Source organism: Cervus canadensis, chromosome 33 (assembly GCF_019320065.1).
Source record: "Cervus canadensis isolate Bull #8, Minnesota chromosome 33, ASM1932006v1, whole genome shotgun sequence".
NCBI lineage: Eukaryota > Metazoa > Chordata > Mammalia > Artiodactyla > Cervidae > Cervus > Cervus canadensis.
In genome coordinates this window covers 28,601,226-28,626,702 of record NC_057418.1, presented here as the reverse complement: position 1 = coordinate 28,626,702, position 25,477 = coordinate 28,601,226, and the positions used below count along the sequence as shown (strand labels likewise).

Here is a 25,477-nt window from a genome sequence, read left to right as displayed (position 1 = left end):
GGTCCTTGTCACTGTTGCCAAATGAACACAACTGGAGATGCTTTTCTGTCCCTTCGAGAACTAACACACCCACTGTGACTTTATTTTCTCCACTCAGACAATGAAACTTCTGCCAGGCTGCGTGTCTCCATCTTTGCTTTAGCCGCCAGGACGCTCGGCACTAAGTTTAACCTTGAGTCTTAGCAATGTTATCACCTTTTTCCACCTGCATGAGTTTCCAGCTTTCTATTTCCATCTTAGCAACCTTATTGTGCTTTACTGGAAGCAGCCTCGAACCCTTTTCAGAAGCCAACAGGGTGTAAGTTATAAAAAATTAATACTGTTGAAATCTTCCCACTGTTGCTTTCTTATTTCTGGACTGTCTGAAGGCCTGACGTGGAGTCTGTGATAAATTCAACACAAGACATCTTGTGCACTGACAAATTCTAAAATTTCTATTTCTGTGAAAGACCCTGAGCTGCTATAATACTGGGCTCACAACTGGGAACTTTTCAAGGGAAACTGGTTTGTAAGCATTGTTACTTCCTGTGGTGACTGCGTGCAGTACCTCACCCAAATCTGAAATCGGGGGATTATTCTTAGCTAGCAGGAAACATTCCTGTCTTCTCTAGGCCCTTTGCGCTTGAAGTATTAATATCACCCCCTCCCTCAGCCACAGGTTCCTTCTGGCAATGGTTCTCCTTATCCGACCTGGTTGGGTCTCCTCCTCTCTGTGGCCTCCCCCCATGCCTACCTGGGCTGCCCTGGTGAGATGGGACCATCCTCATCTTCTGGGGCACATAAGCAAAGCACCTGCCACTTGCAACACTGATCCTGACTGTGGGTCAAAGTTTGAGCTAAGCCTTCTTGAAAAGAATCTATAAAACTAAAATTTATAAAGTGCCGGCAAAATCATGAGTCTCACCATGAACAACGTCATCACAACTATTTACATGCAAACATATGCATCTATTTACATGCAGTTCTTACTGGGTGCTGAGGTTCCTGTGATGTTGAAAATCTTTTTTACCCTCTACAGCACTGTCTGATTTTTTTCCCCCCAGTGACTGTGGATTACTCTTCTAACTAGATAAAAAGTGGAGCTTTTAAAAAAAAGAATCGAGAATAAAAAAACGTTGCCTGTGAACCTATTCGCAGGGCAGCAGACGCAGACCCAGAGAACAGACTTAATGGACCAGGGTGGGGGAGAGGAAGGAGGCGGTGAGATGAATGGAGAAGGAGCATGGAAGCATATACACTACCATACGGAAAACAGACGCCAGTGGGAATTTTCTGTGTGACTGGGAACTTAAACCAGGGCTCTGCAACAACCTAGAGGCCTGGGAATGGGCGGGAGGCGGGAGGGAGGGGCCATGTATACACCTATGGCTATTCATGTTGATGTCTGGCAGAAATCAATATTGTAAAGCAATCATCAATCAATTAAAAATAAATAGGTTGATCAAACCCCCCGGAAAGTCCTCCAGTCCAGTTTCCAGGAAGGGAAGCAGAAATGCCCTGATGCCCTTTCTAGAATCAGAGCCCCCACCTCCCGCAGCCTGTCTTCAGGCCCGGCTCTTGCCGGCCCGCACCTTTCAAGATTAGATCCGATCATCAGATCTGCCCACATCCTGTCTGCCTCTGCAGTGCAGCCCAGGCTCCCTCCGCCTGCCCCGATATGCCCCACGTGGATGAATCACCTACAACCCCTGCCCCCAAGGTATATCCAAGTCCTAACCCCATACCCACGAAGGTGACTTTATTTGGAAACAGCAACTTTGTAGGTATAATCAAATATGACTGGTGTCCTTATAAGAGAGGAGAAGGGACACAGACACGTGGGGAAGATGGCCATGTGACCAGCTTGGGGGTGGAGGGGGAGGCGGCGAGGCAGAGACTGGAGCCATGCCTCTACAAGTCAGGACGTCAGAGATTTCGGGAAACCCCAGAGCCTATGAGACATTCTCCCCTGAAGCCTTCAGAAGGAGCCAAGTGACACTCGGGACACCTGGATTTTGAACTTCTGGCCTCCAGAATAAATTTCCTCTGAGAGTAAATTTCCTTTGTCTGAAACTGATGCCGGAAACGGATACAAGGCCTGTATGCTTCGCACTGACGTGCGTCCCATAACCTGAAGCCCCATGCGCTACCGGCCCCATCCCACCGGGCTTGTGGCCTGACTGGCCGCATCTCAGGATGCACCGTCTGCTCCTCTGCCTCCCACGCCCTCCCTGCACCCAGCACGCTGCACATGCTGGACAAACGTCCCCGTCTCAGGACATCTCAGCCTCTCCCGCTCTCCCGGAGGCACCACGAGGGCCATTCCTCCGAAGACCCGCCTACACCCCCGTTCCCAGTCTTGCCGCTTTTGCGTTTTCAGCGACTCCGCGGAGCGCAGATTGCAGGCTGGATGGGACCGTGGAGGGTGGGCCCCCCGCCCCCGACCTGAGGCTGCACTTCAAGATTCTCCCAGCAGAGGGCGGCCGAGCCCCGGCCCTGCCGCCTCCGCGCGTTGAGGTCTGCGGGCGCGGGGACCGGCCGCGTGGACAGCTCGGCGCCGTCGGGGGCCCAGCCCGCGCAGGGTGGGGCGGCGGAGCTGAGACCCTCATCTCCGGACAAGGTGACCAGGGCTTGGGCTCGTTCTACCTGGGGGGCGGGCACCAGCCCACCTCGTGTCCCCGGGCCTCCCTGGCTTGCTCAGTCCCCAATCGCTTATTCCTCCTCCCCTTCTGCCTCCACTCCCCGACCCTGGGCCATCGGGGCTCCGGGACCCAGGCGGCCCGGCTCAGACCCGCGTCCTGGACGCAAGGCCAGAGTCACGTGGTCACACGCCTCCCCACCCCACCCCCATCCCGCGCAGCCGACAGTCCCCGAAGGCATGTTCCTCAAAGTCGTGTAGGGTCTGTGTTCCCAGGACCAGGCCTCCAGCTGCACCCAAACCCGTGCACCCCAGCGCCCTCCCATTCCTTATCTGCAGGCTCCCTCTGTATCCGTCACCCCTCAAGGCCTCCGGGCACCCCCTCATCCCCACTGTGGATGCCCCTACCCTCCCTGCTCAAAAAAAAGTCTCAATGACCCAGATAACCACAATGGTGTGATCACTCTCCTAGAACCAGACATCCTGGGGTGTGAAGTCAAGTGGGCTTTAGGAAGCATCACTAGGAACAAAGCTAGTGGAGGTGACGGAATTCCAGCTAAGCTATTTCAAATCCTAAAAGATGATGCTGTGAAAGTGCTGTACTCAGTATGCCAGCAAATTTGGAAAATTCAGCAGTGGCCACAGGACTGGAAAAGGTGTTTTCATTCCAATCACAAAGGGCAACGCCACAGAATGTTCAAACTATTATACAATTGAGCTCATTTCACATGCTAGTAAGGTAATGCTCAAAATCCTTCAAGCTAGGCTTCAACAGCACATGAACCAAGAAATTCCAAGTGTACAAGCTGGATTTAGAAAACTCAGAGGTATCAGGGATCAAATTGCCAACATCTGTTGGATCATAGAAAAAGCAAGGGAATTCCAGAAAAACATCTACTTCTGCCTCACTGACTACACTAAAGCCTTTGATAATGTGGATCACAACAAACTGTGGAAACTTATTAAAGAGATGGGAATACCAGACCACCTTACCTGCCTCCTGAGAAATCTGTATGCAGGGCAAGCAGCAGCAGTTAGGACCTGACATGGAACAAAACTGGGAAAGAAGTACGTCAAGGCTGTATATTGTCACCCTGCTTATTTAACTTATATGCAGAGTACATCATGCGAAATGCCGGGCTGGATGAAGCACAAGCTGAAATCAAGATTGCTGGGAGAAATATCAATAACTTCAGATAGCAGATGACACCACCCTTATGGCAGAAAGTGAAGAGGAACTAAACAGCCTCTTGATGAAAGTGAAAGAGGAGAGTGAAAAAGTCAGTTTAAAACTCAGCATTCAAAAATGAAGATCATGCATGGCATGCAGTCCCATCACTTCATGGCAAACAGGTAGGGAAAAAATGGAAACAAGTGACAGATTTTATTTTCTTGGGCTCCAAAATCACTGTGGATGGTGACTGCAGCCATGAAATTAAGACACTTGCTCCTTGAAAGAAAAGCTATGACCAACCTAGACAGCGTATTAAAAAGCAGAGACATCACTCTGCTGACAAAGGTCTGTCTAGTCAAATCTATGGTTTTGGCAGTAGTCATGTATGGATGTGAGAGTTGGACTGTAAAGAAGGCTGAACACTGAAGAACTGATGCTTTAGAACTGTGGTGTTGGAGAAGACTCTTGAGAGCCCCTTGGAGAGCAAGGCAATCAAACCAGTCAATTCTAAAGGATTGGAAGGACTATTCCTAAATATTCATTGGATGCACTGATGCTGAAACTCCAATACTTTGGCCACCTGATGCAAAGAGCCAACTCACTGGAAAAGACCCTGATGCTTGCAAAGATTGAGGGCAGTAGGAGAAGGGGGCAACAGAGGACTAGATGGTTGGATGGCACCATCGACTCAATGAACGTGAGTAAGAGCAAACTCTGGGAGACAGTGAAGGACAGGGAAGCTTGGTGTGTTGCAGTCCATGGGGTCGCAAAGAGTCAGACACAACTGAGTGACTTAACTACCCTCCCCACTCCCATCATCGGAGTCACAGCTGGAAGTTGGCACACTTGCCCAATCACTGCCTCTTTGAGATCCCAGCAGTGTGTCTGGCAGTTTGGGTTTGATGTTACTTTGCCCAAGTGTTTGCCTTTTATCTACTTTTTTGAGTGACCTTTTTTCCCCCTTGCTTCCAATAACTACAATGTTCAAGGCAGAAAACAGAGAAGCAAATAAGTGAACGCCTAAAATCCCAGCCTCTGTCAGTAACCATGTTAACATCTCGGTGTGGGTACCGTCACTGTGCCCTGTGTGTGTAGATACGTGTTGTTTTTCCCAAACAGGGATCACACCCTCTCGGGACCTCTGTAACCTGCTCTTCCACTCGACGACCCTCAGAGCATCTCACCACTAAGGCTGCAGCTGAAAACGCAGCCGGGAGCCCCCAGGCCAGCGAGGGGTCCTTCTGGGAACCTCCGGGGAGCAGGAGTGGCCCAGGGCACCTGTCCCCCAGGCTGGCACTGCCTATGCCCGGGGTGGGTAAGGTTTCTACTCGGCTGCAGCTGCCTGGGGTCTGGTTCCATGAAGGGCCTCCCCTGCCTGCCCCCTTTTCTTCAGCCCTGCCCACCTTTGAGTAGAAACACTTCTGCCCTCCTCTCTCCTGTGACTAAGTTGGAGAAACAAAATGAATCCGTATCCACACACGAGAAAACCACCATTCTCCTTTCTGCATCCAGGCTGGAAGGCTGGGCTTCGAGAACAGTGGTTTTCCACGTGGGGAGGGGTGGGCGGAAGCGATCCTGACCCCAGGGACCTTTGGCAATGTCTGGAGACACCTCTGCCCTGACTTGGGGGCCGCTACTGGCACCTAGGGGACAGAGGCCAGAGATGCTGCTGAGCAGCCTGCATGCACAGGACAGACCCCGACAGGAAGGGTTAGCCACCCCCGAGGCCACCAGGACTGAGCCCCGGACTCCTGCTCCCAGTTCTCAACACCCTCCTCGGGGCCCAGGAGCCTGGTGGCGGTGATTGGCCTGCAGCCCCACCCGAGAGGCCACGGCCGTGACTGGTCAGTGCTCGACCTGTCCGTTCAGCCAGGACATGAAAGGGCTGGTGACAAAGAAAGGCTGAACGGCAAGTCTGCTGAGTGAGGGGACGGGACAGAGGTGGGGTGGGGTGGGGGCTAACTTGGTAGCTGGCAGGCCCTGTTTTTCTCACTGTCAGGGATTCAGATGTTTCCTGAGCTGATGGGAGGAAATCACTTTCAAGGTGATCGGGGACCACCTGCAATTCACCCCTTCTGACTGCAGACTCCCAGGGTGTTAGAGCCCAAGGGAACCTGTTATCGTTCAGCCACTAAGTCGTGTCCGACTCTTGGTGACTCTATGCATGGCAGCACACCAGGTCTCCCTGTCCCTTACTATCTCCTGGAGTTTGCCCAAGTTCATGTCCACTGAATCAGACATCCAACCATCTAGTCCTCTGTTGCCCCCTTCTCCTACTGCCCTCAATCTTTCCCAGCATCAGGGTCTTTTCCAATGAGTCGGCTCTTTGCATCAGGTGGCCAAATTGGAGCTTCAGCCTCAGTCCTTCCAATGAATATTCAGGACTAATTTCCTTTAGGATTGACTGGTTGGATCTCCTTGCAGTCCAAGGGACTCGTAAGAGTCTTCTCCAACACCACAGTTCAAAAGCATCAAGTCTTCAGCGCTCAGCTTTCTTTATAGTCCAGCTCTCACATCTGTACACTACTGCTAGATGAACCATCGTTTTGACGAGACGGACCTTTGTCATCAAAATGATGTCTAATCTGACCGCCTCATTTTCCAGGTGGGATGTGGCCCCCTCTGAGCTGTGCCCAAAGCCTGGTGCCTTGGTTTCTGAACTTACGAAGGGCAGCTTCTCCCTGCCAGGCCCCACCCATCTCGGGCTGTTTCACTGCATCCCTCTCGAGCCAGGGACAGAGGAGTTACCCCCCCCCCCCTTGCAGGTGAGGACACAGAGGCTCTGACTCCAGGTGACTCACCTGAAGCCCCACGGCAGGAGGGGAGGAGGACTTTGACCCAGGTTCCTCTCGGCCTAAAGCAGATCAGGCCGTGGGCTCTCAGACTTGACTGCTCGTGCAATCACTGGGGCATCTGAATGTGCTGTTGGCCAGGTCACCCCCCAGACCCTGATGTAGTTGGTCTGGGGGTCGTGTGGGCACCGAGACATTCAAATGCTCCCCAGGAGTATCCCCCACACAGCAGTTAAGAGAGCCCTCAGGTCGCATGCTTGGACCCACGCCCAGCCGCCCAGGTTAATGTCGGGGTGTGATGGCGTGGGGCAGGGGAGGAGCTGATGCAAGAAATCGTGAGATCTTTGAATGTCTTCTTGGGAAAAGCCCATATTTGGGGTCTGGAACTCTCAGGGTTGGCTTCAAATGGGCGTACTTGCCCCTTGAATGCTGAGGTCGAGGTCAATTTTCGGCCTGTATTTTCTGACTGCTTCTTTCTCCCTGGATGTTTGGAGAATTGAAAGAACAGCTGAATCTGTACCTGCAGTCCGCAGGGCAAGGCTCTCCAGCCAGCCCAGATCTGCGAGGGCACTGGGAGGGAGCAGGCCCAGGAGATGCCACCCGGGGCTTCAGGGCATCAAGGGGGCCACTCCCAGGGATAGTTGCATTAGCAGAGATTCTGGAAAATGGAAAATCCTTTTGACTAACATGTCAGAAGGCAGCGTTCTGGACACCAGGAGGCCAGAGGGGCCGTGACGGTTGAGGGCAGTAACTGCTGCTTCACCCTGGCCCCAGTCCTCCCCAGGCTTCATCCAAACTCATCTGTTCACTTCTTTTTAAAAAACAAGTCTCAGGTCTGAGACAAGGAACAAACATGACATCAAGCTGTAAGCTGTCCCTTCTTTCTTGGAGCTGGACATAGGATCTGCGCTTCTGTTACAGAGCACTTGGCACGTAGACTCTCACGAAATCCTCCCAGCGATCCCGCCAAGCACGTGTGATGATCGGCATCTTGCAGACGACGCTGCTAGGACTGCAGGGGCCTCAGCCAGAGCTGGTGGGCAGCAAGCAGGCTGCTGACTCGGGTCCTTGCCTCCCCTGGCCTCAGCGGGCGGCCTCCTTCCCGGGGGTCTTTGTTGTGTCTGGAGACAGGTGCGGGCTGTACCACTGCACCCCCACTGCCCTGGAGCTCCTCAGCCCCCTCACAGCCCCCTGTCCTGGAGCCAGGACGCCTCTTTGTCCCTGGGCCTCTCTGCCCTGCTCCAAGGTCATCTCAGTCACCTCTGACCTCCCTGTTTCAGCTGTTCTTGAATTGCTGGGCCGGCACCCCCGCCACCCCCCACCTAGGGCAGGTGATGTTTCTTTCACCTTGAAGCTTCCTATTTTCTGTGCACGTGCCCCCCACTCCCCATCCACGCCTCTGGGCCGATGACATCACAACACTGCTTTTCTCAGCTGCTCAAATGACCTTGGTGCGTCTTCAGCTCTCCATCGTGTTTTAGTTTTATTCACATTCTTCAAGCCCTACACGGGGCAGGACTTTCTACATAGAAAGGGCTGAAGCATTCCGCAAGTGTGTGTATGTGTGTGTGGTGTACGTGCATGTGTGTGGTGTGTGTGCGTGCACATGCCTTTTCACCTACTGGACTGAGTCTCAAGTGTAGTTCTTGAACTGCAGCGGCCACGGCATCACTGGAAACCGGTGAGAAGTACCCATCACGGAGCCGCACCCCAGCCTGCTGGCTGGGAGACTCAGAGTCTACATCTGAACAAGCCCTCTGGGTGGGTCTCTTGCTTGATAAGGTCTGAGAACCACTTATCTTCACAATCAATCAGTTTTTAAAAACCTGCTCCCTAAGAAACTTATGATTTGCTCTGTTAAGATGGAAACATGAACAATAAAAGCTTTGACACTGTCGCAGAGGGCTCAGTAGGCTTTCTTTTTTTCAAATTTAACTGATAAGACATGTTTATGCGTGTGCATGCATGCACACACACACGCCCATGCACACTCATTTTCCAATCTTATTGTTTTGGCCAAGAGGTTTGTTCTGGTTTCTCATGGTTTGGGAAAACCCGAACAAACCTCTTGGCCAGCCGATGTTTTTAGAGCCCTCCCCTTGGCAGCTGGCTCTTACCCCTGAGGACAGTCAGTCACTGAGAAAAGCAGGTCTGGGCCTTGTTATTTCACACTAACATAATTCAAAGAGAATGGCTGAAGAAAGCAAATAATTAAGCCGTGGGAATAAAGCTGCAATGGTGGAATTTTAGGCCTCTGGGTGAGGGGGTGTTAGTGATGGTGGAGGTGATGGAGGTGGAGGTGATGGGGACAGTGGTGACCGTAGCTACACTGGAGGTGAAGGTGGTACTGGTTTTGATGGTGGAGGTGATGTTAGTGTCCTTGGGTTGGAGGGATGGGTGCTGCCCTTACTTCCAGTCTCTCAGATCATATTACCTGCCGCCCCTACTCCTCACCCCAGAAGTCTGTCCTGCATGTGCGTGGTGTGCACCTCGGTTTGTGTGTGCTTAGACTCGTGTGAGCACGTGTCTGGCCACTCTGGCCTTAGTGCCTCCAAAGTTTACAAAACCCCTGAAGCTTTTAAAATAAAAAACAAGGGTTAAACCACTCGCATCCTCCAAATTAGAAAGAGTAAATGAACCACCCAGCTGCAGTTACAGGCAATTAATGGGACTCAGAGAGGGCTTCGCTGCAAGATAATGGAAAAGCTGATTATAAACGAGCCAGGAGGAGCAAGGGAGGTCAGAGCGGTCCCCAAGCTCTGGAGGAGCGGCCGGCGCTCGGTTCGCCCTAGGCCTCCTTCCACACCGGCCTCCACGCCCGGCTGCCCGCCCGGGGCCCACCTGGGGCGGCTGGGGTTGAGGTCGGGGAGGGCTGGGGCCTGGCCTATTTGCGCAGCCCCGGCAGCCTCAGAAAGAGAAGGCGACTGTAAATAAACGCGGAGAAGGGCAAGGAATCGAGGGCAGGAAGGGAGACAGCAGGAGGGAGGCTCCCCGGGAGAGCAGCCTGGAAGCAGTACTCCTGACCTAGAAAGACGGCGGCGGCGGAAGCAGGGAGTCTACACAGCACGTGCGGGTCAGGAGGCAGCAAGGGGCCCCTTCCCGCTCCACCCCGAGGAATCTCAGCAACCCATCTGCAGACCGCCTGCGGTCCCGAAGCCCGCTCACCCCCCTAACCCCTTGCAACTTCACATTTTAATTTCATTCTTGTCTTGATTTTTTTAAAAAAATCATTTTTCTGGGTCTTTTCCATATCTAGATGAAATGCTGATGTTTGCTTTCTTATATCCTGCCACAGTTCTTTTCTAAAAGCAAGTTGGAGTGTGCATGCACGGATGCACACCAGCCTGCCGCACGTCACACCCTGAGCTCCTGTTGGGAGGTGACCAAGTTCACCAGGCAAGCGGGGGTTCCGGCTGTGAGCTAGAACGGTCTTCAAGCACAGGCTTTCTTCTTCAGAACCTGCAGCTGTGGTTGTGCCCGCTCTCGCGAGACCTGCCCTGTGGTCAAAGGGAACTTGCAGTTTCTGTGTCCAGCCTGTGGACCTCTGGCTGTTGGGTCGGCTTGGAGGCAGCTTCCTGTCTGTACGGGTTCTGCAGACACGTGAGGGGTTCACCCTGTTCTTCAGACAGTTGGGCTGCAGGAGCCCCCCTCCCTCCAAAGCCTGGGGGAGGCCTTCTGGGCTCCCTGAGTGAGTGAGTGAAAGTCACTCAGTTGTGTCTGACTTTTTGCAACCCCATGGATTATTATAGTCCACGGAATTCTCCAGGACAGAGTACTGGAGTGGGTAGCCTTTCCCTTCTCCAGGGGATTTTCCCAACCCAGGGATCGAACCCAGGTCTCCCGCATTGCAGGTGGATTCTTTACCAGCTGAGCCAGCAGGGAAGCCCAAGAATACTGGGGTGGGTAGCCGAGCCCTTCTCCAGTGGATCTTCCCGACCCAGGGATCAAACCGGGCTCTCCTGCCTTGCAGGTGGATTCTTTACCAACTGAGCCATCACGGAAGCCCCCTGGGCTCCCAGTGGTACCCCATCCTCCGGAGGACAACTATGTCCTCTACAGACCTAGTCTCATCATGCCGGACTTAATGAGTCACTGGCCGCTGCGGTCTTCGGTAGCACATGTGGCTGAGTGGGGAGTGAGTCTATGGGAACTCACGTCCACAGCTGGAAAGTGACAGCGGGGCCTGAGAGCGAATCCGGGCTCCTCCTCCCTGGCTGTGTGCCGACTTGGCCTCTCTGCCTCAGTCCTCACCTGCGGGGATGGTAATAAGCCTCCCTCATCAGGTCAGTATATTTAGAGATCAGAGATTTCAGCGTGTGGTTCAGTCACCAGGCACAGATTGCCACGTGACCTTTTATCACTGTCTCCCCTGGGCAGCACTCAGGCACTTGCCTAACAGTCTGTTGGGGAAGGTGCACCGCCGTACTTAGAGCGACATTCGAAGCGCTGCTCTTATTGTTGTCGTGTCTGACACTTTGCGACCCCATGGACTGCAGCATGCCGGGCTTCCCCATCCTTCACCATCTCCTGGAGTTTGCTCAGACTCATGTCCGTTGAGTTGATGATGCCATCCAACCATCTCATCCTCCGTTGCCCCCTTCTCCTCATGCCCTCAATCTTTCCCAGCACCAGGGTCTTTTCCAATGAATTGGCTCTTCGCATCAGGTGGCCGAAGTACTGGAGCTTCAGTTTCAAGCATCAGTCCTTCCAATGAATAATCAGGGTTGAGTTCCTTCAGGATTGACTAGTTGGATCTCCGTGTTGTCCAAGGGACTCTTGAGTCTTCTCCAACACCATAGTTTGAAAGCATCAGTTCTTCGGCCCTCAGCTTTCTTTATGGTTCAACTCTCACATCCATACATGACCATTGGAAAAACCACAGCTTTGACTATATGGATCTGTCGGCCGTGATGTCTCTGCTTCATGTACTGTCTATGTTTGTCAAAGCTTTTCTTCCAAGGAGCAAGCGTCTTTTAATTTCATGGCTGCTGTCACCATCTGCAGTTATTGTGGAGCCCAAGAAAATAAAGTCTCTGTTTCCATTGTTTCCCCATCTATTTGCCATGAAGTGATGGGACGGGATGCCATGATCTTAGTTTTTTGAATGTTGAGTTTTAAACCAGCTTTTCACTCTCCTCTTCCACCTTCCTCAAGAGGCTCTTTAGTTCCTCTTCCACCATTAGGGTGGTGTCCTCTGCATATCTGAGGCAAAGCCTGGTTCAGGATGTCTGTCCTCGATGACTGCACCCCCGACCTCCAGGTCCCAGAGGCTCTCCGCCTGCAGCCATGCCTGCTTTCACACACACCCATAACCCGTCCCCCACAGCCGCCACACTCTCCCCCTGGGGGGACCACTCTCCCACTGTCACAAAGACCGATGCCAAATGGGCCTCAGACAGCGAAACCAAGGCCTCGGCTTCTGTTAGGAACCTTTTGAAGCCTCCATTTATTTATGTACTCATTCATTCATCCCTGTGCCAAGGTTCCCTGCAGCGTACAGATGTCCCAGCCGAAGCCACCCCTCACCTTTCCTTCTGTCCTGAGGAGACCCCGTGCTGGCAGTCCTGACTGCTCCACGCAGAAGTCAACATGAGTTTCCGGCTCCCCCTTGCACCTGGATGCAGGCTCCATCCATCAGACTGGACCAGGCAGGGCCTCGGCTCAGAGCTGAGTGATGTGTGGGAGCTGGCTCAGTAGGGTGGGCGGGGGCTTCCATTTTGCTGGCGCCCGAGAGGCAAACGCACCTGGTTTCAGGTGATGACTGCTGGATGGGGGAGAGGGGCCATCATGGAGCGAGGTTCCCCACAGCAGGGCGTGGTGGGATTTGAGGCGCCGATCCTGGAAGACCAGCCTGCGTCTGTTTCTGCAGTCTCTTGCTGTTTCTGTGTTCACACCTCTGTCCACCCTCCCGGCCTAAACCAGTTGCGTGTGTTCTGTGCTCACAACCAGCACGGCTGCCAGGCAGCCATTGCCCGCCTTGAATGCCCACGGAGCGCCTGCCTCGTGCAGGACTGCGCTTTCCTGCCGCTAAGCACTCACCGCACCCCCGCGGGAGGACAGGCGATGGCGGAGGACCGCGCGGCCTCGGGTCACCCTCAGCTCAGAGTGTCTGGGGCCAGGGCCAGCGCCAGACCTCCTCAGAGGAGACAGTGACTTTTCATTGTTTCAAATCAAGAATCAGTTCCAGACCTTTTTCTAGAAGAGACGGAACCCTGAGCTGGGCGCTGCAGCTCACCCAGGACCTCGAAGTGCCTCTCAGGCCACCTGGGGCGAGCAGGCAGGCCCGGGCCGGCCGTATTCACCGCCTCCCTCTGAGCCTGGGGACTGCGGGTCTGGGGAGGAGGGCGCACCCACCCGGGCGCCTACCACTGCCCTGGGAGCCCCTTGGAATCGGGGGCTGAAACCTCTCCCAGCTGCCTGCAGAACCTCGCAGCTGCTGAGAGGAACACTGCCTTATACTCCATGTGTGTGTGTGTATGTATGGATACAGGTTGTGTGTGTGCATGTACGTGTGTACATGTGTGTGTGAGGGTATATGCATACATGTGTGTGTGTATAAGGGTGTGTGTGTGTATGTATATGTATGGATACAGGTTGTGTGACTGCATGTATGTGTGTACATGTGTGGGTGTGTGTGTATAAGGGTATATGTGTGGGCGTGTGTATATATGTATGAACACAGGTTACGTGTGTGCATGTGTGTACATGTGTGTGAGAGTATATGCGTACATGTGTGGGTGTGTGTATAACGGTGTGTGTGTGTGTGTGTGTATGGATACAGGTTACATGTGTGCATGTGTGTATGTGTGTGAGGGTGTATGTGTACATGTGTGGGTGTGTGTATATATGTGTGGATACAGGTTATGTGTGTGAGTGTATGTGTGTACGTGTGTGTGTGTATGAGGGTATGTGTGTATATGTATGGGTGTGTGTATGTATATGCACATATGGGTATGTGTGTATGTGTACGGGTCTGCATGTGTAGATGTGTCTCTGTATACATATGTATATGTGTATATATGTATGGATACAGGTTGTGTGTGTGTATGTGTACACATGTGTAGCTGTGGGTGTGTGTATAAGGGTATGTGTGTATATATATGGATGTGTGTATGCATATGCATATATGGGTATGTGTGTATATGTATGGGTCTATTCGTGTAGATATGTATCTATGTATATGTGTGGATGTGTAGGTGTGTTTGTATATCTGTGTATGTGTAGGTGTGTGTGTGTAGGGGTGTGTGAGTGTGTAGTGTGTGTGTGGGTATGTAACTGTGTGTGTGTGAAGGGGCATGTGTGTGCAGGTGTGTGTGTTTGTGTGTGTGTTTAAGGTGCTCTTCTACCAGGCACAGTCCCTTATTTCAGTTCCTAATTTTGTTAAATCATCAGAGCCCTTCACTGACTGCAGAATAGTCAATTAATCGCGTCTCCGCAGAAGCCAGTGCCGGTCCCACCAAGGGGACGGCTGCGACCGCCTGCTCTCCTTCAGAAGACCCCCGGTCCAAATCACAGCCACAGAGCAGTCGACTCTCTGCGAGCAGCACTTTCTAACCCCCACGGCCACCGCGCTCAGGCCGCAGTCGGAATCCAAGTTCTGGGACTGACAGCTGCTTTGTGCTCCTCGCTCACTGGCTCAGCACGTGTGCATGGAGTGCTCGCTCTGTACCAGGCGCGGACTGAACTCTGCGGACCCTGGAGTGTATCGGGGGCGGGGACAGGCGGTGGTGGAAAATGAGCAGGCGGGTGGGGCGTGGGGGTGGGTCCCTCTGAGGAGGCAGAGGCCCGGCCCAGAGCTGGGGAAACTGCCACGGCCCCCAGGGAAGAAAGAGGCAGCGCGGGTGTTACCAGGACCAAGAGGGCTGGAGAGCGGCAGGAGGATGTGAGGATTGGACGTGATTTGCAGGGGCCAGTGCAGAATGAAGACGTGGGCCTCGTTCACAAAGTATTCAGAATTTCCAGATGGTGACCACAGAGGAGGAAGCAAGGGGAACTCCGACGTGGTGCCCGTGAAGCCAGCCCCATGGGGGCTGCACGTGCGGCCGCCACCCAGCATCACAAGAGATGGTCGCGCACACCCCAGACCCCCGGGAAGAGATCCAAACTCAAAATTCAAAGTACGGTCTCTACTGAGCATGCACCACCTTCACGCTATCATAAACTTGAAAAACCCTCAGTTCAACCCCCCTAAGTTGGGGACCGCCTGTACCTGCAATGGAGGCTGCAAGAGGGACCAGGGTCCTGGGGGGTCTGCAGGGGGTGCGCCCAGGAGGCCGGGCTGGCCTGGGGATGTAGAAGGGGAGATGTGGGAAAGGGGGTGGGCCTTGGAGAGCAGATGGGCTGGGCTGTGGGCAGTGAGGGAACAAAAGTGCTGGAGTTCTGCCTGATGTTTGTGTTTGGAGAGGCTGTTAGTGGCCCTGCGGGAGTGAGGACGGCGGGCCGACTGCGCCTTTCCAAGCAGATGCCCTCCTGTCCCCTCACGCCGGTCCGAGCCCAGCTCGCGGCCAGCAACAGCGCTTGCTCGAGACGCCTCGCAGTCGGAGGCCGTGCTGCCAGATGCTAAATCTGCCCCCTAAGAAATCTGAAGACAAAACGTGCAGCAGCCGCTGTCCAAAACCAACATGTACAAAACGGCACAGGGCCCGTCTGAGCAGCAGGCGTCACAGCGGTAAACACCGAGCCAAACGTGCTGGCCTTGGCAAGCGCTCGCGTGCGTCTCATCCTGGAAACGGCGTTTCTGGAAATTGGAACCTGGGGACCGACAGCTCAGCAAAGCTGCCCTCACTGGCTGTTGTCCGGAGTGCTGCTAGGAAGGCCAAGGTGACCGCTGCCCGAGTGCCGGCATGTGCAGGGGATGTTCAAATATCCTGGGGCCGTTCCTGCGTGGCCTGACGCATGCTTCCCACAGCCTGTGGAGTCAGGGGGGTTATCTGTGATTTTTCAGGTGCTGACAAGGCAGCTCAGGGAAGCTGAGTGATTTGCTCAGGATCACACAATTAAATGAAGCCCAAATTTAAAAACCAGCGGGGACAGACCCTGTGAGTGGCCAGCCCCTTTTTCTGGGCCAATGGTACCTGATTCTTATGGCAACTGGCCAGCCTGGGAGATGTGCTCTTGACGGGTCTTGGCCAGTCACAGGAATTCTGTTCCCCTTTGTCACTGTTGGGACAGGGTAAGCACAGGACCTATTGTGGCCAATGAGAAGGAAAAGAAAGTGGTGGGAGCAGGAACTTCAGGCCAAGACTTTTCCTCCCTGATAGAAAGGAGAGAACAGTAAAAGGGCAGGTCCCCTTGGCATCCTCCACCTCTCCTGCCTGCCTGTGGACATGTTGTGAGAGGGTAAGGTGTCTGCCCGGGGCAGCCTTTTTGGATGCAAGAGGTGAAAAGGATAAAGCCAACAAGCTCAAGATACACTGGAAGCTGGCACACGCCCAGGGCCAGGATGATACGGCCGGGCTGTCCACCCACTCTGAGGATCTCCTGCCTCCAGACTTGTTGAGTAAGCAGCAAATGTCCGGGTAGTGGAAACCACTGTCAGTTGGGAATTTGTTATCTTCAGCTGAACATCTAACGTAAACCCTGGATTGGTCAAACTTCAAAGTCCGTGATCCTTCTCCTGTTACACTCTAATATTTACATGGGGTCCAGCTGCACCCAAGGTCCAGGGTCAACCTACTGCACTATAATTACAGAACTGATCAGACTTAGGAACCGTAAAGAAAGCGGCCAGCTTAAAGGAGAGGGGATCAGTTCAGCGAGATCAGAAATCTGGCTTCTGGCCTTGGCTGTCCTTGGTGTGAATCCTAGCATCATGGGACTTCCAAGCTGGAACAGACCCAAACAACTACCTGGTCCCACCCTGTGTTCCAGAGGAGGAAGCTAAGGCGGTGAGAGGCTAAGTGACTGAAGCCAGAGGGCAGCAATGGCTCTGAGACGGGGAAATCAGTGCCCCGCCAGCCCCGCCCAACGACCTCTCCTCACTCCCCACCCAGAGTCTTCACTGACTTTGCCCCAAGCTCCATCGACCTTGGATTATATTCTCATGAGGAGATAAACTGGTTTCTTTCATGTTTTTCCTTATTGGGTCAAGTTACCAGCCTGTTCCAACAAGCTCAGCAGCATACCCCGCCCAGAAAATAAAAAAAACCCAGAGACACTGGCAGGCAGAGGGGCCAAGTTCTTGGTGTTTCAGATTAAAACCGATTGTCAAATCCCATCACAGAGACAACCATCTTGAAAGCAAGTGCTGGGTGTTCGGCAGTCAAGAGACTAAGCTTTGAAGGGATCCAGTCAGAAGCACTGCCCTAAAGACCACACCGTGGCTTCCCAGGCGGTCTGGTGGTAAAGCATCTGCCTGCCAACGCAGGAGACACACGTTTGATCCCTGGTCCAGGAAGATCCCACATGATGTGGGGCAACAAAGCCCACGAACCACAACTTCTGAGCCTGTGCTCTAGGGCCCAGGAGCTGCAACTGCCGAAGCCTGTGGCCCTAGAGCCTGCGGTCCTCCACAATGAGAAGCCAGCGCCCCTCAGCTGAGAGCAGCCCCTGCCCTCTGCAACTAGAGAAAGCCCACTGGCAGCAGCGAAGACCCAGCACAGTCAAACATAAATTAATTTTTAAAAAACTTTAAAAATAAAAAATAACCATCACACTGGGAGTCAGAGGACCACACCCCCAGCCCCTTGAAGATAGCCCAGCCTGGGGGGAGGGAGCTTAGGTGTGGGGACGCCCTAAAAGGGGACTGGTATCCAGGGAGAAGGGGCAGGGAGGACCACAGGGACACCAGACAGGATTGAGGAAGAGACGCAGATCCTTCTCGAAGGGACCAGATCACTAAGGCAGGATTTTGGAATCAGAGGACAGAGGGCTTGGGCCTGAGGGCCATCCCAGCGCACAGAAAGAACCCAGGCTGCCGAGGACTAGGCAAGGAGAGCCGAGGTGCTTTCTGGGGGCAGCAGGAGAGAGGCTGGTTGACATCCTGAGTCTCTTCCAGCCCCAGTGGAGGGGGGTCGCCCTCCTGGTGCCCCAGAAGGCAAGGCCATAGGCATCCCAGGGACCCCTGCAAGCCTGAGGCCATGTGGAACTGTGGCCACCCTGGTGGACCCCAATGGTTCTGGCCAGGGGATCTCATTAGGAAAGGACGTCAAGAGTGAAACATGACAGGAAGATGTCCTATCTCTGCAAATGCTACTGCAAGCGGGGGAGATGCTTCCTCTAAATACGATCTCATGTGACCATTCATTCATAGCCACTAAATGCAACATAATAAACAACACAAGCCTGGGAGGTGTAGGGCTCAGGAGCGCGTGGTGTTCAGCTCACCTGAAACGGCCCTCTCATGGGCCTGCAGCAGCTGTGGCCGGGCTCGCTCTCATTTCTGGGGCTGCTGGATCTAGGACAGCCTGGACCACTCCAGACTGAGCCAGGTCTGCTCCACGCGTCTCTCATCCACCTTTGGGGTCCACTGACAAGGATGGCCTCTCCTAGTGGCAGAGGGAAAGATCGAGAGAGTCTAATCATGCAAGTGCTTTTGGAGCCTCTAATTGCTTCTCATTTGCAACATCTTATTGGTCAAAGCAAGTCACACATTCAAAGTTGAAGTCAGCGTGCAAGGGCACTCCTGATATAGGGAGAGGGAAAATTGGGTCACTCTTGCAACCCATCACACTCTGTAAGCCCCCAGGGGCCCAGCAGCCCCCAAAATGAGATGCCATCAAGGGAAAGGGGAAAACCCTGATTCTAAAAAACCTAGACAGCATATTAAAAACCAGAGACACCACTTCGCCAACAAAGGTCCATAGAGTCAAAGCTCTGATTTTTCCCAGTGGTCATGTATGCATGCGAGAGCTGGGCCATGAAGAAGGCTGAACACCAAAAAATTGATGCTTTCAAACTGTGGTACTGGAGAAGATTCTTCAGAGTCTCTCGGACTTCAAGGACACCAAACTAGTCAATCCTAAAGAAAACCAACCCTGAATATTCTATTGGGAGGATTGATGTCGAAGCTGAAGCTCCAATACTCCAGCCGCTTGACGTGAAGAGCTGACTCACTGGAAAATACCCTGATGCTGGGAAAGATTGAAGGCAGGAGGAGAAGGGGGGGCGACAGAGGATGATGGTTGGATGGCACCAGTGATTCCATGGACATGAGTTTGAGCAAACTCTGGGAGACGGTGATGGACGGGGAAGCTTCGCGTGCTGCAGTCCACGGGGTCGCAGAGAGTCAGATACAACTTGGCAACTGAACAACAACAAGCACAGAATGGCTGCTAGATCATGAAACTGCCCACGTTTAACCTGTAATTTACTTAACATAGGGTTTCTGCCATTTGAGGGAAATAGAAAACTGAAAGTGAAAATCACTCCGTCATGTCTGACTCTCTGAAACCCCATGGACTATACAGTCCATGCAATTCTGCAGGCCAGCATACTGGAGTGAGGGAAATAGGGTTCTGGATAAAAATTAATTGTAGAAAAATAAAGTTACAACTTTTATTCCTGTGATTTGTGACTGTGATTCTTCCCACTACATTTTCTAAGCCAAATATTCAAAATCACCAAAATGATCAGTGAGTCAGCCTTCAACACTACAGAAACCTGCTTTCTGAATGTCCTAACCAAACCAGAAAAAGATGCTCAAAGACAGTACGATTTTAACTTCCAAAAAGCAAATAGAAAGGTGAGGGGATGCATTAAAAATTCCAATCTGGCTTACAACTGTGGGTTCTGTAATAAAGTGTCCAGGAGCCTCTGAACTCTTCCTAGAATATCACCTTCCTAAGGCCAGCCAGTCCTGTGATTACAACAATAATCGCTTCAAATATAAAATACCACTTGACCCTTTCTGGGGCAAGGTAGAAAATAACATTCAATTGCTTGTGGTCAAATGAATAATGTTATCATCATTAAACCAGTTCTGGCATATAATCTGGTGAGTGATGGGGGGCTCAATTTAGGACCGACTGGAACAACAAACCCTAAAGACAATGTTTCCTGTTATTCATCATACCAGAAGTTCTCTCAGTATTGACTGAACTTGACAAGAGTAAAAGAAGGGCCAGGGCCTCAGGAGACTGGGAGTAAAACCAGAGAGGACTCAAGTGCCACAGGATGAAGGAAAAGACTCTACCTGTGGGCTGTGTGCTAGTCGTGTTTGACTATTTTGGGGCCCCATGGACTGCAGCCCGCCAAGCTCCTCTGTCCATGGGATTTTTCTAGGCAAGGATACTGGAGTGGGTTGCCATTTCCTTCTTCAGGGGATCTTCCCAACCCAGGGATCGAACCTGGGTCTCCTGCACTGCAGGCAGATTCTTTAGGTTTCCATAGGTCTGAGCAGTTTACCTGAAAACAAGTATTTTACAAGGTTCTCTCCAATGGGACGGAGGTCGTCTCCCTTTTCACAGCACAAGTTTGCTACATTTGTCAGTGTCTCTGCCATGTCCTGTGAGTGTCCTGTGTGTATGCGGGTGCTGTTTTATTCCAGGGCTTCAAAAGAGCTTTCAGAAACAAAATGTCTGTGTCCTTTTTAATTCAAAGCACTTTAATTTTTATGTAAGTTTCATGTGTACATTATATTTCTACTCCTTACACCCTGCAGCAGGCGTGCCACCAAAAATTTAGCCTCCATCCATGACCGCACTCTTTACCCTTTGTCCCCTTGGCATAATTCCCCTCTGGTAACCACCACTCTGTTCTCTGTATCAATGTATTGGTTTGGTTTGGTTTGTTCATTTGTTTTTTATACTCCATGTATGAGTGAAATCACATGGCGTCTAACTTTTCCATCTGACTTATTTCACTTACCGTAATATCCTCAAGATCCATCCATGTTGTTATACATAGCAAGATTTCATCTTTTTATGGCTGAATAATATTCCATATATATATTCATATATATAGAGAGAGATCTTCTTTATCCAGTGGGCATTGCTGGTTGCTTCTATGTCTTGTCTCTTGTAAGTAATGCTGCTATGAACACTGGGTGCATACGTTTTCATATTCTTTGGATAAACATCCAGAAATGGGATAACTAATCATATGATGGGTCTATTCTTAATTTTTTGAGGGACTTCCATACTGTTTTCCATAGTGGCTACACCAATCTACTTTCCACCAATCGTGTATGAGGGTTCCCTTTTCTCCACATCCCTTGCCAACATTTATTATTTGGTACCCTTTTGATGATGGCCATTCTAACCAGGGTGAAGTGGTCACTCACTGTTGTTTTGACTTGCATTTCCCTAACGATTAGTGATGTTGAACGTCCTTCCCTGTGTCTGCCGGCTATCTATACATCTTCCTCCGAAAAATGCCTATACAACTCCTCTTCCCAGCTTTAAACTGGGTTGCCTGCTACATCCTTTTTATAAGCCCGGGGTGCAAGGCAGAGGAGAGGGGAGACAACTTGCTCAGGTCTTTCTGTCCTGTTACTTCCCGGTGACTTGAGGTCACAGGGATCCTGTGGGCCTGGTGGTCAGGGGCTTAACCAAAGCGGGATTCTTTGAAGGGCAAGGACTGCCCACACCACCCCATCAGAAGGAATGAAGTCAAAAGAGGGCCTAAAATGAGTTGTACACATACCATGGGTGAATTGTGTGGTATATGAATTAGATTTCAATTAAAAAAGAAATTTAAAAGAGGGTCTGGAGGTCTCTGGGGGCCTTGGAGAGTCTTTCATAGTGTCCTGAAAACCCCAGCCTGAGCCTCAGGGCCTGCCTTCTGCTAAAAAGACCCCAGTGGTCACCCCCATCAAGGGCTACTGGAAATGGTGTGGAAAGGCACCAGTGCCTGAGAGCACCTGCTGATTCCAGCATTTCTGGGGGAATGCGTGTCCACAGGGGTTTCCCTGGTGGCTCAGCTGGTAAAGAATCTGCCTGTAATGTGGGAAGCATAAGAAACGCCAGTTTGATCCCTGGGTCAGGAAGATCCCCTAGAGGAGGACATGGCAACCCACCTCAGTATCCTTGCCTGGAGAAGCCCATGAACAGAGGATCCTGATGGGCTACAGTCTATAAAGTTGCAAAGAGTCAGACATGACTGAAGTGACTTAGCATGCTTTCCACGGTGGGCGGGCGGGGATGTCCTCACTAGCTTACACGTGAACAGAAGCACCGATTTTGGGCCCAGCTGAGCCGCTGAAGCAGCGGGGTCTGAGGTCTGCCTTTCTCGGGCCCAGCTCTGACGCCCAACGTCTCCAGTATCACACCCCCAACCTCGCCAGAAGGAATGCCCCCTGGGACAAAGGGCCGCAGCTCTGGGTTTAGGGCATTTAAGCCCTCAGCCTCCCTCCAGATTTTTACCTTCATATCCTAGAAGCTCTCCCCACCCCCACCCCACCCCACCCCCGGAGCTGGAAATCCAATTGCACCAACGACCCCGGGGGGCTTGGACTTGAACCCATGGGTAGGGAGCAGCCTATTCAGAATTTCCTCTCCCCTTCTGGCTCCAGGAAGATGGTGCCAAGGAAACCCAGCTCTCCCGGGGGGCCTCCTTCCTAAAGCTTCCTAAAGAGGGTCTGGAACACTCAGGCTGGAAGTTTCTGGGGGCCTTGGAGAGTCTTTCATAGTGTCCTGAAAACCCCAGCCTGAGCCTCAGGGCCTGTCTTCTAATAAAAAGACCCCGGTGGGCGTGACGGAAGAAGTGGTGGTGGAGGGGCAAGGCACCCGCGTTCTCAGGGGCGCACGCTGGACGTCCCCTGCAGGTACAGCCATGCTGGTCCCAGGACCACCCTCCCCAGATGCCGGCCCCCCAGGGAGTCGGCAGCCTGAACCCTACTCCCCGCTTCTCCTATCCACTCCCCTCCCCCTGGGCCCACCGCCTACTCTCACCTGACAGCCTGCTGCTGGGCTGCACGCGGAGGCATCTTCGGTTTTGGATCTTTCTGAGCGGCTCGTGTTGGGCCTCCAGTCCCTGCCTGCCCGGGACATCCTGTCGGCCGCCCGCACACCTTCGGGCTTCAGGCCCACAGACTCACCGCGTCAGGGGTTTCCCAGACCACACGCCAAGGTGCCTTCCTAAAAGACCCCCGGGCCAGGGCTGAACCCTGATTGGCCCAAGGTCAAGGCCATGCTAACATCCCTGGCAGCGATTGGTTAGGCGTGGGCACGTGACCTGGAGTGGGCACGTGACCCAGCCTGGGCGGCTTTCCTGGCTCCTAATACAGGGACCCTAGGAGAGAGCCCCCAATCTCCAGAGGCTGTGACTTAGGGGAGCAGAGCCCCGACGAGACAAACCTGGTGCCACCCCACCTTCAAACACCCCGCATGAAGTAACAACGGCCCATCGTCTCCTCCAGTTTCTGTTCGGCTCTTCTGGAAGGGGCCGGATTCCCCACATGAATGCCAAACACCTGTGCCTTTTTCAGGAGTCAAGTCCTGTTCGGGTTTTGCCTCGTCTCACCTGGGCATTTCCCGCCCTTCCTCCCTGACAAGCCCTTTGCTTGACCTATAGAGACCAGCTCTTGGAAGACTCAGAGCTGTTTACTCATCCACCCCAGTCCCCGCCACCGCTCAGGAGAGCCGAGTGTGACGAGAAGGCCATTTCCCGAGCCCCTGCCCTGTGTTAGGCCAGGGCATCCTCTTCTCCAGAACGCTCATTATCCTGGTTTTACATACTTGGCACTGAAGCGGGGACAGGTTAAGTGGTTTGCCTGAGATCAAGGAGCTGGCAGTTGACGGAAACAGAAATTGGGCCCTTAGCAGACGGGTTCTTGGACAAGGGCCTCTCCATGTGGCTGCCTGCCTCCCTGCCCACCCCCAGCCCTCTCCCTGACCTGGCTTCTCAGCAGAGGAGGGGAGCTTGGGGGCCCCCACCACGTGGAAGGAGAGGGTGTGCCCTGGTAGGTCGCTTCAGTCGTGTCCAACTCCTTGCAACCCCACAGACTGCAGCCCGCCAGGCTCCTCTGTCCACGGGATTCTCCAGGCAAGATTACTGAAGTGGGTCGCCATGCCCTCCTCCAGGGGATCTTCCTGACCCAGGGATGGAACCCGCGTCTCTTACATCTCCTGCACTGGCAGGCGGGTTCTTTATCACTAGCGCCACCTGGGAAGGAAAGGGAGGGCATGTCAAGTGTCACTGACACCCTTAGCGCGTCACCAACCACCACGTGTCCTCAATGACGTGACAGTGAGCCAGGTGTCCCTGCCTCTTCGGCTCTGGCTGGCCCACGTGACTCGCTTCAGTCAGTAGGCACCTGGGAGAGTGACGTGATGGTTCCTAGGAGACCCTGTCTGTTCCCATTTGATTGCTCGTACTTTTGCCATGCCCGTGAGAAGATGCTTCCTTGGAGCAGTTGCTGCCCCTTGAGCCTCGGCTGGGCGTGCACGCCGGAGCAGAGGCGTCTGGCTGATCCCCAGCTCTGCAGGGAGAAGCTGAGGCCCCCAGCGTCATCAGGCCTCGAGCAGCAGCTCCCAGTCAGGGGCAGGCACCGCAGCTGCCCTGTAAATCTCAGCACGTGTCACTGACGTCCTTGGTTGTTGGCTGTGCGCGTGGCGGTGAGGGTCATACGCGTTCTGTTTCCACCTGTGCGTTCATAACTTATGCCGGTTTGCCGCATCTGTGATCTAAGTGTTCTGGCCTCAGAGTGCTACTTCTGGACGATCTTGTGGGTTAGGCGCCTACTAGAGGACCTGGTGGGCTTTCCAGGTGGCTCAGCTGGTAAAGAATCTGCCTGCCAATGCAGGAGATGTAAGAGGGTCTGATCCCTGGGTCAGGAAGATCTCCTGGAGCAGGAAACGGCAACCCACTCCAGTATTCTTGCCTGGAGAATCCCATGGACAGAGGAGCTTAGTGGGCTACAGTCCATGGGGTCGCAAAGAGTCAGACATAACTTAGCGACTAAGCAACAACAAGGAGGACCTGGTATACAGCAGACGCTTCATAAATGCAGAGATGATGACAGTGGTGGGGGTGGTTCTGTGAAGCACTAGGTCGAACCCTGGCTGCTCAGGGCCATCCCTAAGCTCCCTACTCCTGTCCGCAGAAGGCGAACTTCTTTCCAGAAAGAACAAGGGGACACAAAGAGCCTCCGGCTTTCAACCCACATAGCACCTCCGCATCCCAGTTCAGGCACACGGCACCTGGCCCAGGCCTGGGTGGCCCTCCCCAATGGTACGTACCTGCTCCTGGCATTTTGGCTGATAAACACAGAAGAAAGTTCTTCCAAAAATTTTTTTTAATGAGCTTATTGTAGGGAATAAATGATCATCAATTAAGAAATCACAGAGAAATGAGGACTGAGAGAAGCTGAAATGATGGGCTTTTTCATCTGGTTACTTCCGGCGGGAGGCCACGACCTGACAAATAATGAGGTGACACCAGGGAGAAAGAAAGCTGCCATCCTCTGTGACCCCCAGGCTTTCTGGGGGTGGGCTCAGGCCTGTCCCTTCTGTGGCCATGGGGTTTCCTGGTGCTTTAGGCCTGGGTTGGGGGTGCCGCTGCTGTCCCTAGAAGGGGGCGTGGGCCACCGAGGGGAACAGGTGAGAACAAGATACACTCACTCACTCCACCAAGCGCCATGCCCCCAGGGGAGAGGGTGTCCGTGCTCATGAAGGTTACGTTCCAGTGGGAAAGACAGACCCCCCACAAATAAATGAAATGACCGCAGGTACGAACAAATGTGGGCACCGTGTTCCTAGGCGGGGGTCAGCCCCCCTCCAGCAGTGAAGCCGAAAGAGCGTGGGGACTGGGAGTGGGAGGTCTGGAAGTGGCCACAGACCTTCGGTTCACATTCTAGAACCTCCGTGGCCACACCTACCTGCCAGAGAGCCTGGGAAAGTGCAGTCTGGTCTTTAGGCCAGGAGACTCACTCTGTGGTCAGCCAGTGGCCTCTTGTCCTTCAGTACAATGCGAGGAAGGTCCGTGAACCTGGGAGGATCCAAGATGCGCTTTGTT

General features: G+C 53.1%; 1 protein-coding gene across 1 annotated transcript in view; it reads right to left on the bottom strand.

Annotated features, from left to right (window-relative positions):
• LOC122433990 overlaps positions 1–25,477 on the bottom strand; it is a 68,141-nt gene that overhangs the window by 8,088 nt on the left and 34,576 nt on the right. The window contains exon 3 of the mRNA XM_043457105.1: positions 17,909–18,069. Coding sequence (XP_043313040.1) covers positions 17,909–18,069 — 161 coding nt within the window. The remainder of the gene's footprint in view (positions 1–17,908; positions 18,070–25,477) is intronic.